Below are 25,555 nucleotides of genomic sequence, written 5' to 3'. Positions count from 1 at the left end.
TGTGTCCTTACATGCCTACTCGTTGTTGCCTGTTGAGCCCAACTTTGCTCTGGCTGCCGGCTTGCAGTCTCTCACAGGTCTGTGAGGAGCGCTCACCCAGCTCTTGCAGAACAGCATGTGAGCGAAAGCGGCTGGGTGAGATCAGGAGATAAGCTTTGCTGATCAGTGGCAAAACAATGGACTGTACGCTCAGTGCTGTTAAATACACAAAATAAACAGGGAGAGAAAAAAATAGGTTGCTTGTAACAATCACAGTCACAAAATGTTCAGAAGGAAATGAGAGTCTGGAAAGGATTTTTTTTTGAAGGAATGCAATTGTTTCCCTTGATTTCTAGGGCTTTTTGGTGCTTTCAAGCTTTCTTGTCTCCAGCCAGTTAGATTTTGCTGCCTGATCCTGAATCCTGCCTTGTAGAAAGGCTTTTGAATTACGTCTAATAGGCCAAAGCAAAGGCAATGAGTTGTTAGTCTGATCAAATTAGGAGGTGTGCTCTGCTGTGCAGAGTGTGAAAGACTTACTTTGCCATGTTAAGCAGTCCATGGGGAACGAGGGGAAATGGGCATTTTTTTATGGGAAATACCCAGGACTTGTGTTTTAAAGACACAGCAGTGAGTCTTTTCTGTTCTGATTCCTGTGCCTATATTTTTTTGTAGTTTCATGTTTGCAGACGCTCTAGCCTGACCACATATTTGCTAAATTTTTGTATTTGATAGCTCAGTTTCAATGCCACATTTTCTCAGATGTTTTAGAGCTTTAGGAGAGATCTCTCCTTTTAAAAACAACTGTCTCTCCATCTCATGGCAACGACAGCTGTCAACACCAGATGTACAATGCAAGATGCAGCAACAATTAGTAACCATTTGCAAGCCAAAGATGAAGGAAGTAGTGTGTGATGGTGATTAGTGCGCAGCCAGGGACAGAGATCATTAAGTCAATTAGAGTGCTTGGCAAAAACTCAATGAACAAAATGAAAATACTGTTATGTTTTCGGCCACTTCATAATTAACTGTTCATTTTCTCCCAGGTTCTGAGGAGAATCATCACCTTTAATTCCAGGCTGCAAAGTAAAGACCCCCCAGTTCATAGGTAAGATGTAAAACACTTGCAAGTTCATTGCTGTTGCTGATGTAGAATGACCAAGGATTTATAGCTCTACTCAACCATTTTGCTATACATTGTATATTGCAGAGTAATTGTTCTTCTCTGCAGACATGAGTGTTATACTCCCCGCAGTTTGTTTTGTGGATATCAAGAATGGTTCTAACCCACCAAGCACTATTGCCCCCTGTCTCCCCCAGGTAGCTGGCTGTCCTGTGGAGACCTGTACCCACACTGTTATTTTCAGACAGGGTAAAAGCAGCTGCAACAGCAAGAGCCAAATGAGCACCTCATTGCACCTAAGGATGGTAATTTTGGGCTGCAGGGAGCCCTGGCATCAAAACCAGCATTCTAGGCAGGCTCTAACAGACACATTGCTGCTTTCTTTGCTTCTTTGGTGACGCAGACATCTATTCCAGACAGCCTTTTTTCCTCCTGTTGGCACCTTGCATTGTATGCAATGCTTTCTTTCCAAAAATTATTTCAATAGGAACTAGTGAATCCTCTGCCTGCATTTGTGAGAAGGCACAGTAAACCTCATCACTCTGGTGCAACATCCCCCAGATGTCTGAAGGAGGAGGCGGAGAAAAATCTCCTTTGTTGGCTGTTGTGCTTGGCTCCCTGTACAACCTCTGGGTCACTGTGATGGCCTGGAAACCCAGCCTGCATCTTCCCCCCTGCCCATATTTCTATCAAGGCTCAGCTGTAGAGTAATCCTAAAACCCTGTCTTGAGTTAAGGCTTCCCAGCCCTACAAGATTTATTGAATGCACTGAAGGCCTCGGGGATCAGGCTGGCTTTAATTCTCTTAATTCTGAAAGTCTCCTCCAGAGCCACTTTGGAAGTTGATTGAGCAGGCAGGGAAATAGTGAGCATGGGACATTCATAGGCCCTTCTGCCAACACTGTAGTACAGAGAGCCCCAGTACACTCTGGGGTATAGGGTTGTTTAAATTTCCTGCTGTAAGAATGACCCACCTGCTCCTTGATATCCCTTTTACAGAAACACACAGAACTGCCAAGAGCACAGGAAAATACAAATAGAAAGCAAATGGATGCCAGTCTTGGGCTGCTTGACTGAATCTGTGAGGGAGATGATACACAGGGAAGAGACAATAATATCCTAGATTTGAACCCTTTCAAACTCCTGAGGAAACAGGCATAATTTTTGCTTTCCAGAAAACAAATATCTGAAAGATTTGTCAAAGGCTCTTTAGACTGACAGAGCTTCTCTGTCTCTGGACACTGTCATTTTCCAGGGTTATTTATGCAGGAGGTGTGGCCAGACAAAAGCTGGAGGAAGGGAAACTGTCCAGCTGAACAAGACCTTCTCCTGGTACAGTGAGAAACCTGATGCCTCTTTCGAGAGCCAGTGGATAAGACCAACCTTAAACCTGTGCTGAACATCACTGGGGAGGACTTTCACAGGATGCATTTGCCTGCTTAGTGAGTCACTGATGTTTTCCGTGTGTTGCAATGTTGCTAGGAACCTGTATTCGGTGTCTCTGTTCGACTGCACTGCAAAATTGGGAGGCAGCTGTTCGTAGTTCTTGTTGCATTAAACTGTTCGGACTGCTTGGCTCTATTGGTTTTGGCGATATTACCTGGAGTCTTGTGAGGCCTGGGTGCACCCACGCGCATCCAGATCAGCAAAACATCAGCTCTTCTCTGAAGCAATCCTTGGTGATGACATATTTTGTGACAGGAAATCATTGCAAAATACTGGGTTCTCAGGATTAAAAACTACTGTCCTGATTTTAAAAATAAATGCTACGGGTACGTTCTAAACATAGATGCCTTTGGATTTTGGTCTGGGAGAGAAATCAAAGCCACTTTTAGGGATTTATTGTCTAATCATTAACGCCTGAGAAGGCAGTAAATTTGCTACTGTTACAATCTCTTATTTTCCATTGGAAAAAGAAAGTTCAAGTTCAACCATAACCATTGACTTTGACCATGCCAGTCAAACAAGAGACAAGCCATTACAATACCTCACTAAATTGTTCTATTGATAATTCCCTTGGCAATATTAAGGAATTATATGCCAGACTGGTAGATCCATTAGTATCACTTTGATTCACTAGCGTAATAAAGTTCAAAACAGCCTTGAATGACTGCAACCTTATCAGGCTTGTGGAGGTAGCCCTGTCACCGTGGCTTCTGGGGCAATGACCCAGTAAGAGCTGCAAGGTAAGCAAACAGAAAATCTTCCTGCTGATCACCCAAAAAGGAAGCAACGGAGAAAGAAAAAGCAGGAGTTCCTTGCACAGGAACATGTCTGCTCGTGCATGTTGAAGCAGGCCTATTCAGCATCTGATTAAGATGATTGAAGTTTACGGTGATTTATGAAATGTGAACAGATAACTGAAAACCCCTAAACAAACAAACAAAAAGCCTCCTCTCTTCTTCTACTGAGCTCCTTAAAGCTTTGTTCTACCCAGATATAGTACCCATTTTCCAATTCACTGCCACCTTATGGCATTTAAGAGAGATAACAGTCAGTGATTTCTATCGGATGCTTCGTATTTTCAGGCAGCCTCCCTGGGAACTTGGATGTTACAGAAACACAGCAGCTGTGAAACTGCCCCTTGCAGCCAAATTTGGAACAATATTAATGTCTGAGATGCTGGATTATACTTGCTTGTGAAAACTGATCATTAAAATGTCAATTCTATTTGTATTTGCAGATTCTAAAGGGAGGTCATTTCATCAGCCAAGGGGCCAAAAATAAATATGAACCTTGCAATATTATCAAAAGAGAATCTTTCACTCTAAAAAAGCAACTAGCTCACTCATGACTCTCTAAAATTATTCTAATTGTCAGTCCATCTTTGAAATGGAGGATGAAAGCTTAATAGATGCCCTTACCATGTGTTTGGGGCTTTTCAGAGAGTAGTCTTAGCTAAGGAAAGAATCTGTGAAAAGACTAACAGAAATTGGAGATGCTTTTCCATCCCTTCAAATACATAATAATCCTCCTTTAAGCACACTTGTGTGGTTCCCTGGTAGATGAGGAGGCACTAGGACTTGAATGGACAGGCTTTGGAGAGGTGGTTGGCTAATTATTACGTGGAAATGTGGGCAGGATTGCCTAATAGGAAATAGCACAGCTGTGATTTTTGTAGTGTGCATTCCCCAAGTGGATGGTTAGGCTTGGTTTTCAGCACAGTGAGATTAGCAATAATCAAGAGGTTTGGGTTTAATATGGGTTGCTTTGGCGCTGAAAAGGAAACTGGGTGACTTTAGGGAAGGGCCACACCATATACAGGAGGACAAGCACAAAGCTATTTTCCTGATGTAGCCTTGTTCTATGTAAGTGAATTAAGTTGATTTCACATTTGTATTATCAGATTGTAGACTCGTTATAAAGCTTTAAGGGATATTTTTCAGATAGACACTGTCAGTATAAATTACGTATTGCTCTGATTTTTATTTACTACTATTATGAGCAACAATAAATGCTAAAGCAAAGAGCTCGTCCTCCCCCACATGCTCTTTTTCAGACTGCCAGTTTTTTCAAGTAACAAAGCTTGGCTGTCTCTCTTGAGTTGGTTCTCCTGTTTATGTATTCTTTGGAGAAAAATGTCAGAAAATAAGAAAATGTGATTTGCATTGGTATTTTGGTGCTCAAGGCCAGGAAAAAAAAAAAAAAAAATCAGCCTCCTGACTGGAATGTCTGTGGCACATTTCAGGTAGAAAGGTAGACAATGCCTAGCTGCCTATCCACTTTGTCTTATTATCTAAGATCACCCTTTAGGGAACTAACTCAATCTGTACCCCTAATTATTGACAACTAATCATGCCTGAGGTTGACAGCGCTACCAAAACTGAAGAGGAAATGTCATTTTTGTGGTTGGTGGCTTATTGAAACTGTGTCTCAGCAACATTTGAGACAGCAGTGTCTCAGAGGGGTGCTGGAATGATAAGTGTGGTAGGGGAGTTTGGGGTGGCTGCAGTTCCACTCCAGCACTGTCATTTCAGACTCTTTTAGTCCTTGTTAGGGCATACCACTCTCAGCTGTCAGTTTTCCAGCTGTACAGAGCTGCACAGGTAGCTCATGATGAATCAAACCTTAAACAATCCCACGTCCTTTGTAGAAGGTAAAACCATTCATCATGTATCAGGAAGGAAAAAGGCTTCCAGCAAACCAAGCACCCTGGGGCGAGCAAACTGCTGAACAGGACCATTTGGAGAGACTAGGTTTGTTTTCTGCTTTAGAAAACAGCTCTTTTAAAGGATAAATTTCAGCTGCCTTTGGCCAGGTCTTTGTTTCCTCACATAGCAATGTTGTTCACAATGGGACAAAAAAAAAAAAAAAAAAGGTAAATCTGGCAGTGTTTTGATGCTTTGAAAAGCAAGCAGCTCTTAGCTAGATTCTAACACTGGCAAAAAGTGCTTCTGCTAGTCCAGGTTATTTTGCTTGTGGTATAAACTATTATGGCAAGAACTTTTGGTTTTTTTTTAATGGCATAAGCAAGCAGTGCTCAATTTTTGCTGAGGTCTGCCCAGTAGTTTCACTGAGGTTGCAGGAGGCAGCAGTACTCCAGCACCTGCTTTGCCACAGCTGGGAACCAATGCCCCTGGAGACACTTCAGAACCCTGAAGAAGTACAGGCTCTTCCAGAACAGAGTGTGGGACTTCAGCCAGGGCCAAGCAAAATCCACTCATGGTGGCACCGAGACAGGGATACGAGGAACAGCTTAGCAGCTCTAATACAAACACTATTTCCTGCAAGAATATCTTGCTGGCAACAAATGAACTGGGAGAACCTTCCAAGAGACTTCATCTTCTTGCCCCATCGCTCAGCCCAATCTCTGCAGAACAGGTTTACCATAATTTCAGGTGCCACCTCTGTGACTTCCAGCATACTACTGTTATTTTTCTCAACAAGTTACATCACTACACCGCTACTCCTTGCCTACAGCAGCCAGGTTTTCCAGTCAAGCACACCAAAGGCCTCCCAATGACACTGCATGTGGTGGCAACAGCTGGTTCAATGTCTTTGTCTCTCACAGCTCAGCGAGGGGCTGCGGGTAGGTGCACAAGACCTCAGTGCCTGACAGTTTTAAGCACAAACCCCTTTATTTGGGGCGAGGCTTTTTTCACACCACTCCCTCTGCTCTGCGCTGCTCAAGCGGTCTATCTCGTTGCCGTACAGGCCTCGGAGCCGCCTCCGGAGCACAGGTAGGAGCTGAGGCCTGAGGCGCGAAGGGCAGGCTTGAGGCGCGAAGGGCGGGCCCGAGGACACCGGGCGGTTACTGAGCCGTCCCGCAGCCCCTGCTCGCCCGGCGCGCCACACTACGCATGCGTGCTACCCTCCCCCCCCCCGGCCCCGCCCTGTGCGCCCGGTGAGGTCATAAAGGTGAGCGGCTGTGCCCCGAAGGGAGTGAGCACCGCCCGCGGCCTCGGTGATTGGTCCGTGGTGGGGAGCTGGATTGCGTCTTCGGGCCGCCTCATCGCCGAGAGCCAATCGGAGCGCTCCGCCAGGGAAGCCAATCGCGGCCCGCGCCCGCCCTCCCCCTCGGGCTGTGGCTTGAAACCGTCCCAGGGCTGTGTGACAGCGGCAAACGCGCCCCCTGATTGGCTCTCCTGTTTCGGCTCTCTTCGGGTTGGCCCGGCAATAGCCGGAAGAGAGGGCTCCTTCCTATTGGCTCCCCGACCGCGCTGCTAGGGCGGTGGCAGCGTTTTCCGATTGGTTGTCCGTTTTGGTTCGGGGAGACTCGGCTGCGCTCGTGACGCCTCCGTGATTGGTTACGATCCGTTACAAGCATCTTCGTAAAGAACTCGGGATTGGTCCCGAGAAGGCTCGGCTGTTTCCGTAAGGGCCTCGGGCTGGGCGCTAGCGAGTGCGTTGGGTTCTTCGTCTGGGTATTCACAGAAGGTGCTTAGGGCCGTTCCGCAGCGTAGGGCGGCGACAGGCATCGGCGGCTGCGCGGCTTTGGCGCGCACACACAGAGCGCAGCAGCAGGAGCCCGGCACGCAGCGGAGGCAGCAGCGAGGACAAAGAGACTGATCGGCAGAAGCGGGGAGGGGGGGCCCGGCCGGAGGCTTCTGCCGGGCGGGCGAGTCCCATGTGCCTTGGACGCCCGTGGGAGCAACAGCCGCCGCCGCCGCGAGCACTCTGAAGCCGGCTGAGGAGGAGCCGGGAAGCCGCCGTCATGGCCTGCCCCGCCGCCGCCGGCCGCCGCCTGCAGTGCACCCTCTCCAGCCTGATCCGTCGCCAGCTGCCCCTGCGGGCGCAATGAGGAGCCGCGCCGGAGCCGCCGCCGCCTCAGCACCGCACTGAGAAGCCTTAGCGAGTGAGCAAGCCAGCGAGGCCGCCCGAACCGCTTCACCGCTACTCCGCCCGCCGCGGATCCCACCGCCCCTGCCGGATCCCCTTGCGAGGGAGCCGCATCACCTCCTGTCGGTGGCTTCGGGAGCCCCGAGATCCTTCCGCCGGGGAAAAAAAAATAGTCCCGCTCCCTGCCGCCTCCCTCAGAGGCGAGGGGGAAGGAGAGGCGAGGCGAGGGGAGGGGAAAGAAAGAGGAGGAAGAAAAAAGAAGAAAAAGGAAAAAAAAAAAAAAAGAAACCCAGCGAGGGATCGGAGGAGCCAGGCCGTGAGCCTCCGCCCCATGTGACTGGCGCCCAGGGTGGGGGCAGCGAGGCCTAGCAAACCCCCCTCGCTCGCGGCCGGGAGCAGGAGCGGCGCCGGGGGTGCTGCGGACTGGGCGGAGGCGGCTCTTGGACCCACCGGCACTGCCGGGAAGGATGGTTTTGTGAGCAACGGGCGACGTGAGGAGAAGGAGGATAAAGAAGAAGCCGGGCGAAGAGCGCGACAGAGACCGAGAGGGGAGGGGGCTTCCCCGGGGGGGGGGAAGGGGGGGACCCGGCGTTTCATGTGGCGCGTCCCGCCCGTCTCCTCCAGCTGAAAGAGCGAGGGAGCGGCAGGGCCCGCCGAGCCGCCGGGGCGAGGCGGAGGGGGAAGGCAGGAAGAGAGAGGTGATCGGGGCAGAGCAGGAGCGGGAGGCCATGTCCGGGCGGCCCAGGACCACCTCCTTCGCGGAGAGCTGCAAGCCCGTGCAGCAGCCCTCGGCCTTCGGCAGCATGAAAGTTAGCCGTGAGTATCCTGCCGCCCTGCGCGGGGGGGTGGGTGCCTGGTTGTCTGTCTGGCCCTGCTGGGGCTTCCTCCCCCCCCCTCTTTTCCCCGCTCTCCTTCGCCGAGGCGGCGGGCGGGAGCCCGGCCGGGGACCGAGCGAGCGAGCGGCCCCAACCTCGGCGGAGGCAGCTCCCTTTCTCTCCCCTTCCCCCCTCCCTCCATTAACCTTGAATAGGCGCACGCCGCCGCTTCGTCTGGGGCCTGTTGGACAAAAAAAAAAATGCCGGTTGGTTTGTTCTCTCCTTTAGCCTCTGATCGCTGCCAGCGTTGTAAGCGGCCTCTGGCTGATTAAAAAGCTGCTTTTTTTTTTTTTCCCTTTTTTCTTTGTGAAACGGATTGTCAGCTCCATAACCTGTATTTCCTTATTATTACCCCTCCTCGAGAGGAGGAAACGAATTGCAGACACGCAGGTATGGCCGTGACATTAACGTTCATTATGCGTTTTTAAGCGCTTCTGGCTTTGAAGGAGAGGGCTTGGAAGATTTTTCCATGCACCCGTAGATCGGATGTGAGCACCTTTTAGTCCAGCCCATTAAAAAAAAAAAGTGTGGGGGAGGGGGGGCTTACAAAAGGTGTCTCTAATATCCTCTAGGCTCTGGTAAAATGCTCAGTAGAGGGGATAAGAAAATGGCTATTTTGACATGTTAGCCTATGGAATAGTTATTTTAAGCTCAGCGTGCCTCTTCCAGTTTTCTGATCAGAGGAATATTATTTTAAGAATGAGACCTGTGCTTTATTCTGCACAAACATGTTGGAAAATGTGTTTAATACGTGCCCTTTCTTCATATTCTAGCTTGTGGGATTGGCTGCTTTATGTGATTTAAAAATATGTATTGAATCTGAACAAGTGCACAGTGTGAATGGAAAAAGGCCTAGTTCTGAGTCGTTTAAGGTTGGCTATATGCTTATAATAGGGAATTTCTTAACTCTTGATTTGAATATGTTCATATTAACAACTAAATTGTTCTTCCAGATTCATCTTAATAGAGTAGTTTTCAGATATATTTTCTGTTTTCTTATAGAAACACGAGGTGGGATCTTTATGGGGCCTGGAATGCTTGATATGCATTACCATTCAATTGATATGTTTGATACTTGCATACAGACACACCTGATATGGCTCTGTGTGTGCATGCGTGCATATATATCATATTGTTTCAGGCATCTCATGTCAGACCACTGTAAGATTGTGAGCTTTTTGACAGCTCAGAAATTCTGACGTTTTTCTGCACCGAAATGTCTTCCACTGCGGTTGAAGCCTTGAAGAGAGCATTGGGCTGGGGGTCTGTAGTCTGCCTTGTATCCGCATGATCAGCATGCCTGCAGTGCTTCAAAAGCCATGGGTGCAGTTAACCCATATGAGCAGCATAAGAGTGCATATTTGATCAGGTCCAGTATTAGCCTTTGTTAAGGATTTTGTGATTTCTGTGGAGAAAAACTGGATGACTCAGTTTTAATTTATTGATTTACTTTATGCGAGTGTGGAATAGGAAGTGGGTCTTGTTGAGTAGTATTTCTGCAGTTGGATATCTAAGCCAAGTGAGACCTGTACCTGTCATGCTCAGCAACTAGATTTCTCTTATTCAAGCTCTACAGCTTGATTTTTTGAAAGGTCATTGATGCTCCTTTCGTATTTATTTGAGGTCAAAGACTAGACAGATGCTTGCCTGTCAAGAGGGTGCTAACTGATGCAAACTAACAAGTTTGCAAACATGACTCAATCCGAAGTGTGTATAACTGAGGGAGAAACAAAGGCTGCAGCATAAAGCACACACACTTGTGATAACCCCAACAGTCGCTCTTGTCATGTGCTCCTGGTCCTTCTGCTGTCTGGAAAAAAATGTCAGAACAAAGCAAGAGAACCGTATATGAGGACTGCCTGGGAAATGCGGTTTATATTTTCAGTTAATCTATCCATGTAAGACAGTTGAGGAAGCTAACTTTTTTTTTTTTTATTTGTAGGAGGGAAACATTGTTCGGTGTCAAAAAGGATTCTATTTTTCTGTTTCTCATGAGTTTTGGTAGCCTCTTAGGGTATGATGTAGCAATTCGTCTATTACCAGTGTTAATACTTGAGAAAAAAAAAAAAGATTAAATCACTTATTTGATGAACAGAGAGTTTGCTGGCACTTTCATTTTGCTATATATTTACAGACTGATACTTAGTTACATTCTGAGCCCTTTTGAGTGAAAGCTGGAACAAAAGTGTCCTTGTGAGGTAGGTGAGAATTGATGACTCGGTATCTTCTGAGTTTATCGGACATCTTCAGTACATCTGTCTTGGTGCAGGTATTTTCAGAGTCATCAGGGAGCAAAACCTGACTTGATGTCAGCCTTTTTACTTTTATTTGTTATCCTGGAGTAGTGGCATGACGACATTAAATGAAGTCACTCTGGCTCTGGTGTCTGTAGCTGTTGCTACTCCTGGCTGAGCACTGCAACAGTGATCTAGGAAGGATAAATCCAAGTGATGAGGAAAGGGTTGAGGAAGTAGTGGAGCAGGGATCAGTGATCTGTGTGTTACCTGTGAAGAGAAGCACTGGAACCTTACAGTGATTGCTCTTCTCCCCAAGGCGTATGGGGGAGGAAGAGTGAGCAAGGATTTTTCATCTCTTCACTGAGTAATTTATTAGACTTAATTGATAAGGCTTTGTTCTAAGAAGTTGGTAGGAAAGTCAGAGCCTTGAATGAAAGGATGGGAATCTACCAACAATTGCTTCTCTGCTGGCTTTTGGGAAAAATGACTTCTTGTGCATGTTGCTGTGTAATAAACATTACAAGGATTTTAACATCTCTGTAAGCGTAGAAGCCCTGTGACCTTCTTATATATCTTTCAGTCCATACCAGCATAAAGAGTACCTTCTAAAACGTAACTCTTTTTTCTGTATTTATATTTTGGTGGTTTTGAAATTGCAAATCATTCCACCATTTTTTCCACCTCATCATATGGATTTCTACATTGACTTGATTCCCAAATATGTTATTCTTTGTGGAGGTCTGTATTGCTGGGTTTGTAGGTTTTCCCTGCACAAACAAAACAAAAAAGGTGCGTGCTCCTTGTGTGGAGCATGTCCTTCAACAGGAGGGAGATGAACTTCCAGTTCTTCACTTGCTGATGCTATCAACCTGCTGGTTATAGTATAAGACAAGATGTATGGGACTGAAGCTTTCTTCTGTTGTTCACCTAGTTGTTCCTGCATTGCTTCCAGATGTACATTGTTTCCCAAATGGGACAAAAATAATCCTGAAATATAAAGGGTAGTCATGCAATGCGTGACCAAAAATATCTGTATAAAAATAGAAGTCTCAAACTTTGCAGTTTGAGAATTTTCATCTAATGACTGTGGAATTGATTTTTTTTTTTTTTTTTTTTTCCCTGGGGCTTCTGGAAAATAAGGCTTTCAAGTAACACCAAGTCCTTGTAGACAGCAGTGCTTATTGTAACTGTAGCCAATTATCTTGTTGGTCTGCAGTAAATAATGTCATGGCTAAGGCTTGCCATGAAGAGTTTTTTTGTTCCATGTGTGAGTGTCATGTCTCTGTAATTGGTTATGGAGAAGTTGTTAACTTGGAGGGTGAGGAAGGCAATTCTATTTGCTTTAGCTAATTCTGATGTTGTACACATACTCTCGGTTGCAAAATCTAAAGGACAATCTTGTAATAATTCATTTTAGACTCCCTGGAAGAATGTTACGATGATGACAAACTTGGGTTTTGTTGAAGTTTTTCTTTTCTTCTTGGATTCACTGGTTTTTCTACTGTATAATCTCCCCAAAGTACAATAGCTTGGTAACCTTATATTGTTGTGTACTGTTCACATATGGTACTGCTGCTGGCACTTGTGTGATGCATCTTTTGTTAGTGTAACGGCTCTTTAAAAAGTGGTTCATGAAGGAATAAAGTCTGGGAGTTTGTTGCTCTGTTATTAGTCACTTCACAAGCCAGGATGTAAAAGTGACTGCTTTTAGGTAGCATGTGGTGTCTAGGTGATGGTTTAGTACTGTGTGATGTCCAGGTAGGTGTGTATGAAGAGCCTGGGAAAAGAGCACCCTGGGCAACTTCAGCGAGAAGGAATGAGCAGGGCTGTTGAAACTGGTGAAATGAGATAATGCCACCTTCTCTTTCTCAACCCAGTTAGGGTAGGGCCCTCTTTATTGCTTTGATAGCAGTTTCTGCCTAATTGGTTGCTGAAACTGGAAGCCGCCCATCCTGCTCTCCTTGCTGGAGAAAGGAAGAACACTCCCTTCCAGAAGCCTGCTGCGTGTTCTGTGTCTGGCTGTCGCTGATCCTGACCCTGTCCAGCTTTCTGACTGCTGCTGGGTGAGCGGCTTTCCTTGGGCCTAAACTCGAAAGAATTGCACTAATGGCTTCAGCTAGTGGCCACGTGCTCTACAGTGAAAAGTGTCTCATGCTTTAGTGCCCTGAAGTTATCCCTTGCAGTCAGAAAAGGAATAAAACTGCTGTCTGCTGTACTTAGTTCTAACACTGCCAAACTATTTTCTGGGGGTTTTTGTGTCATTAGGGGTAGCTGAGAAGAAAAATAACTAATAAAAAAGTGAGGCCTGCCAGTGGAACCTTCCAAATGATAATTTGAAGAATTATTCCACTGTGTCCCCTGCATCTTGTTTCTGTGGGTTGGTGGTTTGGTTGCTGGCTTTTTTTTTTTTTTTTTCTTGTAAGACATTGGAGTTTGTCCTGAACCTTTTCTTCTTGTTCCATCACTGTTCTACATGTTTCTTCTTCCTTATGCTGCTCCATGGAGGTGATCCGCTATTGTGTTATCACTAGTTTCACCTTTTCTACTTCTTAACAATATTGTTCACATGGCTCTGGAAACCAATATGGCTTATTGAGTATGTACCTTGCCTGTGTGCATCATAGCTCTGGAAATTGTTGTATCACTTCATATGCTAACTTCATAGGGCCTTGTAGGTATCACAAAGCAGTGGTTGTTTATGTACTCTGATCTTTTTCTTGGGAAGTAAGTAGTTCTTTGGCGTATGTTGCTGAAGACTACCCCACAGGCTGAAGGGCTTCCCTTCTACTGCCCCAAGAGTTCTTTAATTTAGATGTGTTATATCTTTAAATGCTATTTTAGATAGAACATTTAGGATTTTCCAATATTGGTGTCCAGTTTACTCATCGCAGATCTTCATAATGTTACAAATTTGTGGGCTATTGCTGTTCTCCCAACCCATGCTCTTTCTTGAACTAGATGGATGTATGATGTAAATAAGACTGGAAGCCTACAGGGTATCTGTGCCTGAAAAAAGTCTGCAGTTTCATACTGTGACCACCTCTGGCATTTTCTGAAATGAATTAATGCTAAACCTTGCAACTATTTGAACAGATTAGCTAATAACATGCAAGATGTTTGGAGAACACTTGCAGCCTCTTGGTTCAGACTGTTGGAGTCTCTTTGTTTTGAATGACTTTGAGTCCTGTTTTAAACTGAAAGGTCAGTTACCTTGAGTTTCCAGAAATTTCTATAGATTTAAACTCTTTTTTTTTTTTTTTTTTTTTTTTTAGTTTTCTCCCTTTTGTTTTGTTTAAAAAACAAAATAAAACAGAAAACCAAAGCAACACAAAACTTTCAGGACTTTTAGTCACCCGTAGCTTGTCTGGGAAGTGCTGAAGTGGCTGTCTTCTGCAGAAGCTCTATGGTTGGTGGAGTTGGCTGTTTTCTGAATTTAATGAACATCAACCCAGTGCAGCCTTGAAAGATGAACAAAATTTTCTAGTCAAGCAGCTATGAAAAGGAGCTTATTGAACGTTTAAATGCCTCGTGAAACAGCTCCCCTCATTTTTATTTGACCCAAGTCCATATAAAATCCAAAATTTTGTCTTGTCAGCACTTCCTTCAGTAAGCCACACAAATAGATGCTCCTTTATTTATGTATGCTGAAAATAAATGCTAATTGCAGCTTTTACAATATGGCAAGACAAGATACTCCCTCACACATAAAGGCTCAAACCCCTAGAGTGCTCTACAGGTCAAACACCCTATCTTTAGGTGCAAAACCAGGAGAACCTTCTTGTACTTCTCATGTAATGGATGTTGTTGCCAAAGTGCTGCCATTAGGGAAGACTTAAGTTTGGAGGCATGATGGTCTATGCCGCTTTATGTTTTTTTTAAAAGTGTTGCTGTATATGAAGTGCATTGCAGCAACTTGGTCTTAAGGTGAGAGAAGTCTGAGACACAGTAGCAAGATCTGGTACCAAGGTATACCTCTGTGAGAAATGGCTGCAACATCCTATTCATACTCAGATGAGATATTTCTGGTCAGTGCTGCTGTATTTCATTAAACAGAAGCTGAAAATGAAGCTCTACCTGAAGCTTTTGCAAACTAGATTTGGATAACCACTATAGACAGAAGAACTGCTTTAATGAAATCTTCAGAACCCCTCCTGCCCCCATTGGTACTTTTTCACTGTGCCATAGAGAGAGGATCAGTTATGTAGGTATAGCTCATGACACAGTGCATGTTCATCTCGATCCTATATGCTCTGACAGTGCTGCTATGTGATGTTCTGTCTGTGCAGTAGGAGAGATGAAATTATTTCAAAAGAAATCCATGTTGGAAACCTTACTAAAAGCCTCTGAGAAGTGTGAAAAATGTGGGTGCCTAGAAGTCATAATGATGTGCCTCTAAATGAAGTGGACAGTGGTTTTTCTTGTATGATCAGTGCTATTAAAGAATATTTCATTAGGTGTTCTTGCTCCAGATGACTTGTCTGTTATTCAGAGAAGGAAATAAAGCAAAGCAGTTTATTCTGTACTTTTATCTCCTGCAGACAGGAAGTAGACCTAAGCATTTAAGGCAATTTGTGTTCTCACCGTAGTCTTTCTTATAGTGGAAGAAAGAAAAATGTAAGATAGCTTGTCAATGTCAAGCACTGAGGGCTTTTTAAACAAAAACCATACAGCAACAGCTCTGTTTGAAGGGATGGTGCCAGTCCTTGCCAATCGTGTTGCCACTTCTCCGTAGTAGCAGACCCAGTATCTTCTGGCTTAGCCTCACCAGCTGAGGGGCTGTAAGCTTAGTATCTGTATCTGTGCTTCCTGCACATGCACTTGACTAGTGAGTTGATATTACTTGGGCAAAAGTGAGTTGCCAAGTATCTTTTACATGATTAATTTCTTGATGATAATTTGCAAGGTTTATGGGTCAGTAACGTGCTGTCAGTTTAGCTGAAGGAATAGCACTGTGTGGTTGCAGAGGGCCTTTGTGCCTGCCATGGGAAATCCACTTTAGCTTGCTTCTAAGAGCTTACAGTGAAGAAAAATATAGTTTCATATCTCTGTAATAAGTCTGAATATGGCTGTCTCTTGCTTTGTAGGTCATGTTGAAAGTAGTGAATGGCTGTTATGCTGTTATGATAAGGTTGAGTTGATTTTATTTAGGGACAGCTGCTAGTATTTTTCCTTTATGTAGGTAGCTTCTGTTGATTTTATTTTTGAGTCTGGAAAAACATCTCTTAAATATAATGTATCATAGGAGTGTGTAGTGGTATAGTTACATTGCTCGGTGTGTCTCTTCAGGCAATTGGACAGATTTGAAGAAACCTGTTAGTAGTCTAAGTGCCTGACAGTAGGTGATCGTAGTAAGAGACCTGCTGATCAGAAGAGAAGGGGAAGATGTTCCTGATTCATGGCTCTGGATAAGTAATGCTGTAGAGGGTGTGTGGGATTTACAAGTACTGCACTGCTCTGCGTGCATGAAAGTCAAGTGACTGCAGAAGTTGCCACTGGCTTTTGGATCAGAACACATAGGAGAGAAGTTGGGTGTTGGCTCTGAAGTTATAACCAGAAGGGAAAGCAACAGCTGAATTTTTCCAACCAAGGCAGACTTTTTACAACCACAACTGTAGAACATCATCTGTTTTGACTTTTTTAGTAGGAATACAATTCTTGTCAGCTACAAAACCTGTAGTTCAAAGAAGTATCTTTTGCCAGGAATGCAGGCAATTGTTTAATTTTCAGACAGGCCAAGAATATGTCTTTCAAAAAGATAAACTGAAAATGTGACTGTTGCTGCAAGGAGAATTTGATTTTTCTTGCAGTCTAGAAAGAAGAAAAACTATTTAGTTGCAGTTAATAGTGCCAACCTGGTTTTCTTCATTCACACCCTACTGCAAACAGTTACATATAACCTATATTGTATCTCATCTCTCATGTGCTTCATTTGTTTTAAGTATCTGTTAAAAAAAAGATAAGTAACATAATGAACTGACCTGTACGAGTGGGTTTCCTTGAGGGAGGAAGGGGACACAAATTCATCAGCCCAAATAAACAGAATATTTGGTTGTTGGCCAAGTAAACATGAATCATTTGGCACAGATCTGTATCTCTATGAATGAAGTCCATAGCCATAAATGAATTTCCCCACATTTGTAGGAGGTTGAGTATCAGCACCAGAAAGAATGTTTTATACTTTGCTGAGAGAATAAAAGCTTTCTGGCAAGGCATACTTTTTGCAAGTGAATAGATGTAAGGCTTCTGGAATGGTTTTTCTTGATATATACAGTTGCTCAATTGAAACCTAAAGAAGCGGAAAATAATGTTGTCCTTGAGAAGATTGTATGTGTTGACCATTTCACTTCTAATCTTGCAGTCTTACTCATGATTTTATGTACTGGCTTGGGAGCTACAGATATGTATAGTGTAATGCAGTGTAGTAGTTGCAAAGTAACGAGTTGTTTTTAGTTGTTTTTAGTTTTTTGTGTGTTGTTTGTTTTGTTTGTTTGTTTGTTTGGGTTTTTTCCTGTGTTCCTTGGAGAACAAGGACTTTACTAATGAAATTTCAGTTTTAGAGACTTTGAAATAGGTTTACAAAAATTCTTAATTTTGGATTACATGTTTTAGTAACCGCAATGGACTGCAGAGTTGATTTGAGTCTTGGGAAAATACTTTAAAGACCCATGGAAAGCTAGGTGGTTTTCTTCTGTTTGTCTGGTTTTGTTTTCTGGTGGATCAGCTAGTGAATGTACTAGAGACAAAAGCATGAGGTTTGTGCAGAGTAGCAGAACTTCACTATTCCAGAAATTTTGAGCCTGAAATTCAGATGATATTCCTCATTTGGGAGAGAAGGGAGAGCTATAATTGCAGCTCCCAGGGGAGAAGGTACTACCATTTTTAGATTGAGCTCAACTTTGAGGTTGCTCCTCTTTGATAAGTGCAGGAGGCATGAGTTAGTTTGGGGTTGCCTATAGATTTATTTATTTACTTACTTATTTTTAATGCAAGTGACATGGGGATGGTAGTTGAATACGTTTATTGCACTCTTTACATGTCTGAGTAATAAAGTTCACCAGCAAATTCTCTGAATGTCATTTAATTGGAGTGTGTTAGAAAAATGTAGCTGGCTTAATAGAAGATCTTCGTAGGGTAATGAATACTACTAGATCTGCAAGTCTCTTCAATTTCATGATAGGCTTAACTTCAGTGGACTGAAGATACTCTTCAGCTGTAGTTACTGTCTTTCAGTGTCCATGGAAGCTGGGATCTGTGACAGCAAAAGAATGGCGGCTGTTTTCCCAGGTAGCACGTTTGAAATGCCTGTGGGATTTTGCAGACAGTTATAGATATTCATGAGGCAACAAACAACACTTTCTGTGTGGTGTCAATGCTTTTGCTTTATGCAGTAGCCTGTGATTTTATTTTTTTTTTTAATAATTCACTAGATTTTTTTTTTTTCCCCACTGGTAACATTTGAGCAGTTAATGACTGACTGTAAATTTTGATTATAGTGGGCCAAATCTAAAAGGGAGTAGTGCAGAGGTGTTTGTTATGTCCATAACTTTTCATAATTTTGATACTTCAGAAATACTCTTGTCGAGACAGTGACACTGCCTACATTTTAAAATGTCTGGTGAAAGCCTAATTTTCATTCTTATGTGGTGGTGTAATTACAAAATGTAGATTTCTTTTGGAGTTACTTTAGAACATGTAGTTGCCACATATACCTTTTTACTTTATTTGGATGTTGTGGGGGCATTGTTTAGGCAGGGTTTTCTTGTGGTGGTGTGTGTTGTGTGGGGCTTTTTGTTGATTGGTTGTTGTGTTATGTTGGTTTTGTTTTGGTTTTTTTTTTAAGAGCAACTGGAAAGGGTTTGGGGCAAACCAGTTCAAACTCAGTAGATTTCAGATGAGAACAAATAATGATAAATTGTCCTCTAGCAGCTCCCTTTACTCCATTACTTTTAACATGTATTTGTGAGGGCAGAGAGAGACACACACACATTGTGCTGGCAGAAATATGATACGGATGGGAGGAGATGATCTAGGTTTCTGAGATCTGGAATTTAAACCTAGACCATGTGTGAAGGCTTTGCTTTAGACATTCTGCTTTAAAGTCTTTACAGACTGCTTTCAAATGTTCTGCCAAATCTGGGTTGACTAATTACATTTCTGAAGACCAAACTTGGGAGTAATGTTTTAATACTTGAACAATAATTGTTTTGTCAGAAATAACTAACCTCTTTCTCATTTGTCTTCAAATGATACTTTCTGTGACTTGGTAATGCACTATTCCACTAGCATTAACATTTAATTTTCCTGCTGCTCCAGGAGCGCTGAAAGAAGCTGCGTTGCAACCTAGTGTTCTGTCTTCTATCGCTCTAAATACCTTTTTTAATTTGAGTGTTGTGACTATGGGAAACTTCTGTCTTGGCTGCAGACTTTGCATTTCGGTTGTCAGCAAGTCAGTTTTTAAAGAACTTGTTAAGGTAGGAAATGGGATTTCTGAGTTAAATTGTGGCTATAAAATTTAGTATTTTTTGAACTTACAAGAGGTTAGTTTTCAAGTAAGGACATAGTCACTATGTGACTTTAAAATAAGACTTTATATTAATTCGATGAGTTTAAAAGTTTTTAGTATAGTGGGAAGATTAAGACACATGTTTTACAAGTATTTGCAGTATGATTCAATGAACCTATAACGATCTGTACTGAAGGCTGAGATTCAATACCGATGGTTTTTTTTTATGATACTATTGCGAAACAAACAAACAAAACCAAACCCCTACAAAACAAACAAAACCCCACCAACCCCCCAAACGAATTATAACCCTACCCATGTAGTCTGCTGTGTTTTTTTTTTTTTTTCAGGAAGTTATAGTCTCTGTCACTTTTTTTGACTGGCTGACTCTTCCTCAGGTGTTGCTATGGCTATTATATGGAAAAAGCGTGAGGACTTGGCAAAGCTGTTGATATATCAGGCTAGGTTTGTGTTAATGTAGTATATACTGTCACAAAAATGCTGCAAAACTCTGGCTTTTTTCTCTGAATTTTGAATAGGTTGATTTTTCTATCTTAACATGTGAATGCAAAAGTTTATATTGCTTTCAAAGCTGCTCATGGTATTCTTGTTTGAGTGTCTGAGAAGGCTGGTAAGATGTAGGTTTTAACCTGCATGTTTTGTTCGTTCACACATACTGTGTGGCCTGATGTCTCCTGTTCTGTGGTACTTTCACCTGAAGTCCTGAAGCTTTGCTGGTGTGTGGATTCATCTGCAGGGGTGAGCAATTCTCACTTTGTACTTTGCAGGTATGCCTTCAGTCTGTGTGAATAGAGTAAGAGATTCTAGCAGGGGAAAAATGGCTATTAGAAGTGGTATCTCTGTCTGGTGTGCTAGTATGTAAAATATTTTTCTCAGAAATATGAGGAAGAAGCATATGAAAAATAAATTGGTAGCCTGTTAAATTGTGGAAGTGATGCAGGGGATTTATGCAGTAAGGAGAACAAAGTGTTGGTGCTGAAGACTACATTTTATAGACTACTACTGTACATAGGATTTTACAGTTTTGCTTTGAGACTATTGATGCTTTTTTTAATGTCTGTGGTATATTTGAAAGACCTGATATTTCCAAGTGTAGTAGAGAACAAAGGCAAGTATCTCAAAAAATTCAGATAATATCCAGGATTCTGTCAGGAAAAAATAGTTAATAAAAGGGTGGGGAATTTATCTGCAGATGAAGAGGAATAATGAGCTTTCATCTGACTGAAGAGAGCAGATTTTACTCAACTCCTGGAGTTCTGTCTGTTGAAATCCCTTGAATTGCTCTGGGCATCTCTTGTGCTGTTTTGCTTTGATTTCTCATTCTATTTGTATTGATATGAAACACAGTCATACTTAAACATGCAGTGGGTCAGGTGGTGATTATTTGGCCATTGTTGTTTCCTACCACTTTCATCAACCTGCATGGAATTATTCTGTGTGTGGAATCAGCTCTGCCATGTTAATTACTAGTTTTTGTGCTTGCATGGAAAATAAGTGATTAAACATGAAATATACAACTGCCTCATAATACCTTTCCCCTGTTTTTAGATGAAAATTCAGAGAGCTGTTGCAATAATACTAGCATTCTACTAGATCTGTAATTATACATTAAATAATCTCCTTGGTAAAATGTACCTCTTTGGATGTCCTAAGATAGACTATATAATGTGTAACTCTTCAAATGGTGTGAAAAATGGAGCTGAGCTATGGTGACATGTTGGATGATCTGACTTGAGAGCTGGTGCTGCTACTGAAAGTTCAAAAGTGCATTTTCTTCTGTAGAATGCAGGAAGGTAGGCTGGTGCAGTTATGAATCTTTTAGCTTCATCTTGGCTTAGCATTGAGAAAAAAAATCCTTTATGCTACTAAAAGAGAAATAGCTGAAATCCTCTAGATGTTATTTGCAACTGTCCTTTTAAAAATACGATAGTCTTTGGATTCTTACAAAGTGACCTACCCTGTGGCTGTTCTTTGAAGAAAAGGATATATAGACCACATAGCTGAAACCTCTTAAAAGATCAGCCATGGAATGTACTGGTAAATGGACTCAACTGTGTGGCATGAAAATACTTGTTTAAAAACACATTATCCACTAAAAACTTTAAATGTGAACTTTTATGGAATACTGCTAATTTTTTCTTCCAGTAATTTAGTCACAGCATCATTTTCATTTTTTTGGCTTTAGGCAGCTGAAAGCTCTTTGTTTCCATAAAGTGATGTTGGACACGGGCAACAAGATGCAGTGCTGGAGGATGATGTAATTTATTGTTAGGTAAAGCTACTGAATGTGCTTAAAATATATGGCATATGTGTATATATAATGTAAGGTGTATATCTGTGTGCATACCTCCTGTTAATTGCTGTGGTGGTTGATTATGGCTGCTCTTTGACACAGGAGAGTGGATTAGGCAATGCCTTGATCTGATGCAGTATGTCTGTTCTTACAAATATAATGTCTTTATATTGTCTGTGCTTACTTTCACACTGTTAACTATTTTATATATCCTAGCTTTCGTTTGTCTAAGAAAGGTCTTGCAATCATTATAAAATAAGTGTTCCTTTGAAGTTCGGCAGGATTCATGGTTAAACTAGAAGGATGGGTCAAGGGAGTTCTGCAGAGTTTTCTTAAGTGTAGTAATAAGTTGTTTTGCAGCTGATCTGAGTACATTTTCTAGACCCGTCAGGGGTGCTCCAGGGGTTAAAGAGCACGTGTTTAAAATGATCTTGACAAAGCAGCGGTCCATAAGTAGGATGAAGTTTAGCAGGGGCAGATAACAGTCTAGTAGTGTTTAGTAAGACATGACTGTGCAGCTACCAGGGTGGGGAATAACTGGGAAGGCAGGAGATCTGCAGAGAATGACTTGGAGTTAGATGTTTTCACAGTGGCCATGAATCAACTGATGCTGCAAAACCGGCAAATTTTTTACTGGCTGCATCAACAGCAATGCCATGTAAAATGCATGAAGTTAGCCTTCTCACTTCTCAACATGCTAATAAACTGAAGTCGAAATGCAGCAAGTAGTTTTGGTATTGTACTGCGGGAAGAACGGTCTGCAGGCAAAGGGGAATGATCAGAGACCTAGAAAATGTGCTCTAAAGGAAAGCTGAGGGCACTTTTGATTGCTGCTTTCAGAGGAAACTGAAGAGATATTTTTTTTCTATAACATTCTCTAAATACATTAAAGATATTTGGAAAGAATAGATGAAACTGTTGTCTTCTCCACCAGAGATAAAACAAGTTGTGTGCAGCAAACATGCTTGAGTTAGTTGAGTCAACTTTTAAGAATAACAGGAGCACCGGAATACATTAGGAATGCTGTCAGATTCCCGGCAGTGGCTGTTTTAAAAATGAGGAAGTTTGCTGGGTAGTTTATATATAGAAGTTTGGAGAGGTTTTAATTAAGACAGCCTGTGTTCCCTTACAGTCTTATTTTCTGTCATTCTGGTTATTTCTGCATGGTGTTGGGATGAGTTTCAATTATAGTGCGCTGATCTGTTCCTTCTCCTCTTGGGATGAAGTAGCTTCATACTACTGTCAGCTTGCTGGCAGTTAGTGGATGTGAAGATGAAGATCTGTGAAACTGGCCACAGCTTTTGCACTTAAAGGCTAGATAAATTATCTTAGGTAAGCTTCAGTCTGGGAAATGAGCATATGCAGTGGTTTGTTCTAGCTGTGGCACAATGCTCTAATTTTGAAAGAACTTCCTAAGCCTTGGAGTTCAGGTAACTGTACCATATTTGGAAAAGCTTTGTATGACTGGGGGGTCTGTATTTTTAGTTAAAGGTTTAATTTGGGTGTGGTGGTTTGTTTTGTTTTTTGACATAAGCGCTGTTCAAATGAAAGGTGGCTCTAGTTTGGTAATCCTGTACTGCAACTGAGAAACACAGACTTCGTGTAGGGGATCTCTAGAGCTTGCTTCATGTGGGTCCTGAGAAAAACAATGCTTTCCTTCGATTTTTTTTTTTTTTTTTTTTTTTTTTTTTTTTTTTTTTTTTTTTTTTGCCCTGTGGTTCTTCGACACCAAAGAGCTTAGTGCAAGTAAAGAAATCTTCAGAGCTTCAAGCATAGACCAGGACCATATTGCAGTAGCTGTGTAAGTACCAACTTACGATAGGGGGTGTCTGCCCCAAATAACAGTGTAGGTTAAATATTTTGGCATATAATGCCAGTGCATGAAGAATATTCATACATAACTATCTATTAGTAGTAGTCACTTTAGTTTTTATTTAATAAATGGGCAAGCATCTGAAGATTGGGTGTAGAAACCAGATGTTGCATGGAGTGTGAGCCAAGGAAGAAAACTAATTCTTGCTCTTGTATATCCATGGAGTATATTTATATTATTTTTTTATTAGCGTTCTTGTCAATGGTCAAATACTTGATATGGATCTTGAAAATCAAAGCATTCACTTTTATAACTTCTTTATTTAAAATTTTTAGGGTTTTTAATTGACTTACACCTAGCTTTTTGTCACACAAGTAAGAGGCATGTGTGAAACTGTTGAGAGTTCTCACATAAGAAGCTATAAAGATACTTTAGAACAAAAATGATCATCTGTACTGGTATGTAGTTTCTCATTTGGTGTGGAAATGTTGAGTAGAATTAAACAATTGCTGCTTTTTCTGTGCCCCTCAAAGCTAGAGTCTTGTTTAGTATAGATGTTAGGTTACTATGGGAGGCTGGAATCCTGAACTATTATAACTTGGGTTTGTAAAATTGTGTTGGTGCCTTCCTTCCGTATTCCATGTGATTTCAAATATGCAAAAATGGATGTCAAATATTTTCCTTCTAATCTGGTCAAATGAGAGAGAAGAAATGATAATCCTGAAGCATTATGCCAAAGTCCACTTAAGGTACGGCAATAGTCCAGAATGCCTTTTGAATTTTCCTATTTAAATCTTTGGCTGATAAAAGGATTAGACCTTTAGCTGTAAAAGAGGCTCTTGCTGGAGACTGTCATACTTCATTTCTGTGCAGTGCTTTGCTTAAGGCTCTGCTTCGTGTTTGCTCTGACTTTGACATGCACAAAATAGTCCATCTCTTAGGTGGCTTAGACTCCCAGGCCATATGGTTCTTTTTTTGTCTGCAGCTGTCATCATTTGAATGATGGAAGAGTTTATAACTTAGGTATTGTGAAAAACTTGTTCCTTTTTGCTTTTGATAGCTGTGAGAGACTGGAGCACTTTTATTGACATTCTTCAGCTTCGGTTCTGTGACAGTAGTGAAGAAATCAACAGAATAACCTGACATCAGAAATAGCTGCTAGGAAATGAGCATATGCAGTGTTTTGTTCTAGCTGTAGCACAATGCTTTGATTTTGAAAGAACTTCCTAAGCCTTGGAGTTCAGGTAACTGTACCATATTTGGAAAAGCTTTGTATGACTGGGGGGTCTGTATTTTTAGTTAAAGGTTTAATTTGGGTGTGGGTTTTGGTGTGTTGTTGTGTTTTTTGTTTTGTTTTTTTTTTTTTTTTGACATAAGTGCTGGTCAAATGAAAGCTGGCTCTAGTTCGGTGATCCTGTACTGCAACTGGATAGAGCAACAAGGTAGAGCTTAACCAAGTGGTCTTTTTTGCATATTGGAATCTCTCAGGTAAGTTGAGTTTTCTGAAAATCGACAAGGCTGGAAAATAAATAGTAGCAAAAAATCCCCTCTCTTTCTGGAGCTTGTTTTTGAGTTCAGGGTGTGTTAGATGAGTATGAGACAGTTGGTATGCTAAGTGAAATTGTAAGTTAATGCAGTTCTTATTGCATTAACTTTCACATGGAGAAGGAAACTTGGGAAGAAGTACTCATTCATTCTCTTCTATATTTGTCAAACTGCTGGTAACTTTTCTTCATGTATAAAGACGCTTCTGGTTTAAATGGTCACATCTTGCTTTCTTGCTCCCTTACCTTAGTTGTAGTCAGTATTTATGCTTGAAACCACATGGAACCACTGCTTTTGAATGGAGTTATCTCTGGGAAATGTTGTATTCATTGTTTGTAATGCCAGAGTTGAGCTTATGTTACACTCACAGGGGGTTTCAGTTTTATGCAAACAGGTTTTAAAAATATCTTTTGAGGGAAAAGAGTAAGTGGAATGGCGAACTTTAAACAGGCCTGGTTTAAAGAATGCAGCAATGCACCTTTCGACTGAAAAAGAAAGCAGTGGTAATGTGAAGTTTCAGAGCCTACTAGTGTCTTAAATGTGTTTTGGTTTGTGGTGGTGGTTTTCTTAATTTTATTTTTTTTTTTTAATGTACTGGCTTACAGAGCACTGTAGAGGTGATGGCAGAATCATATACAGATGGGCTAAGTTGCCAGATTTGGAATAAAATTGGTGTGCAGATCAGTGGATCCAGCTGCAAAGTTTTAAATTAAGCATCTTATATAAGTTGTGCGGTGTACCCAAAAGCACTGCTTGGTTATAGGGGAAAATAACAGTTGCCTTAGCTGCAAGTGAAGGAGAAATACTTCATTGTACCATCCTTCAAAATCCTGCCAGTGCAAAGAGAACATGAACTCAGAAGTCATTCAAATGAATCTGAGTAATAGCAGT

The 25,555-nt window shown here is 42.1% G+C and overlaps 1 protein-coding gene and 1 long non-coding RNA gene across 3 annotated transcripts in view; both read left to right on the top strand.

The window, feature by feature from the left end:
* Window positions 1–212: 212 nt before the first annotated feature.
* On the top strand, window positions 213–2,674 carry LOC139828966 (uncharacterized). Its single transcript, XR_011741128.1, has 2 exons — window positions 213–1,084; window positions 2,354–2,674. It is a non-coding gene; the product is annotated as an uncharacterized lncRNA (long non-coding RNA).
* Window positions 2,675–7,924: 5,250 nt separating this feature from the next.
* Window positions 7,925–25,555, top strand: part of GSK3B (glycogen synthase kinase 3 beta) — a 152,098-nt gene continuing 134,467 nt past the window's right edge. For both annotated transcript variants that reach the window (XM_065852550.2, XM_065852539.2), the window contains exon 1: window positions 7,925–8,193. In XM_065852550.2, the coding sequence (XP_065708622.1) occupies window positions 8,106–8,193 (88 nt within the window). In that variant the 5' untranslated portion in view covers window positions 7,925–8,105. The remainder of the gene's footprint in view (window positions 8,194–25,555) is intronic.

The sequence above is a fragment of the Patagioenas fasciata genome, chromosome 1, assembly GCF_037038585.1.
Source record: "Patagioenas fasciata isolate bPatFas1 chromosome 1, bPatFas1.hap1, whole genome shotgun sequence".
NCBI classification, from domain to species: domain Eukaryota; kingdom Metazoa; phylum Chordata; class Aves; order Columbiformes; family Columbidae; genus Patagioenas; species Patagioenas fasciata.
This window is presented reverse-complemented; position numbering and strand designations above follow the sequence as displayed.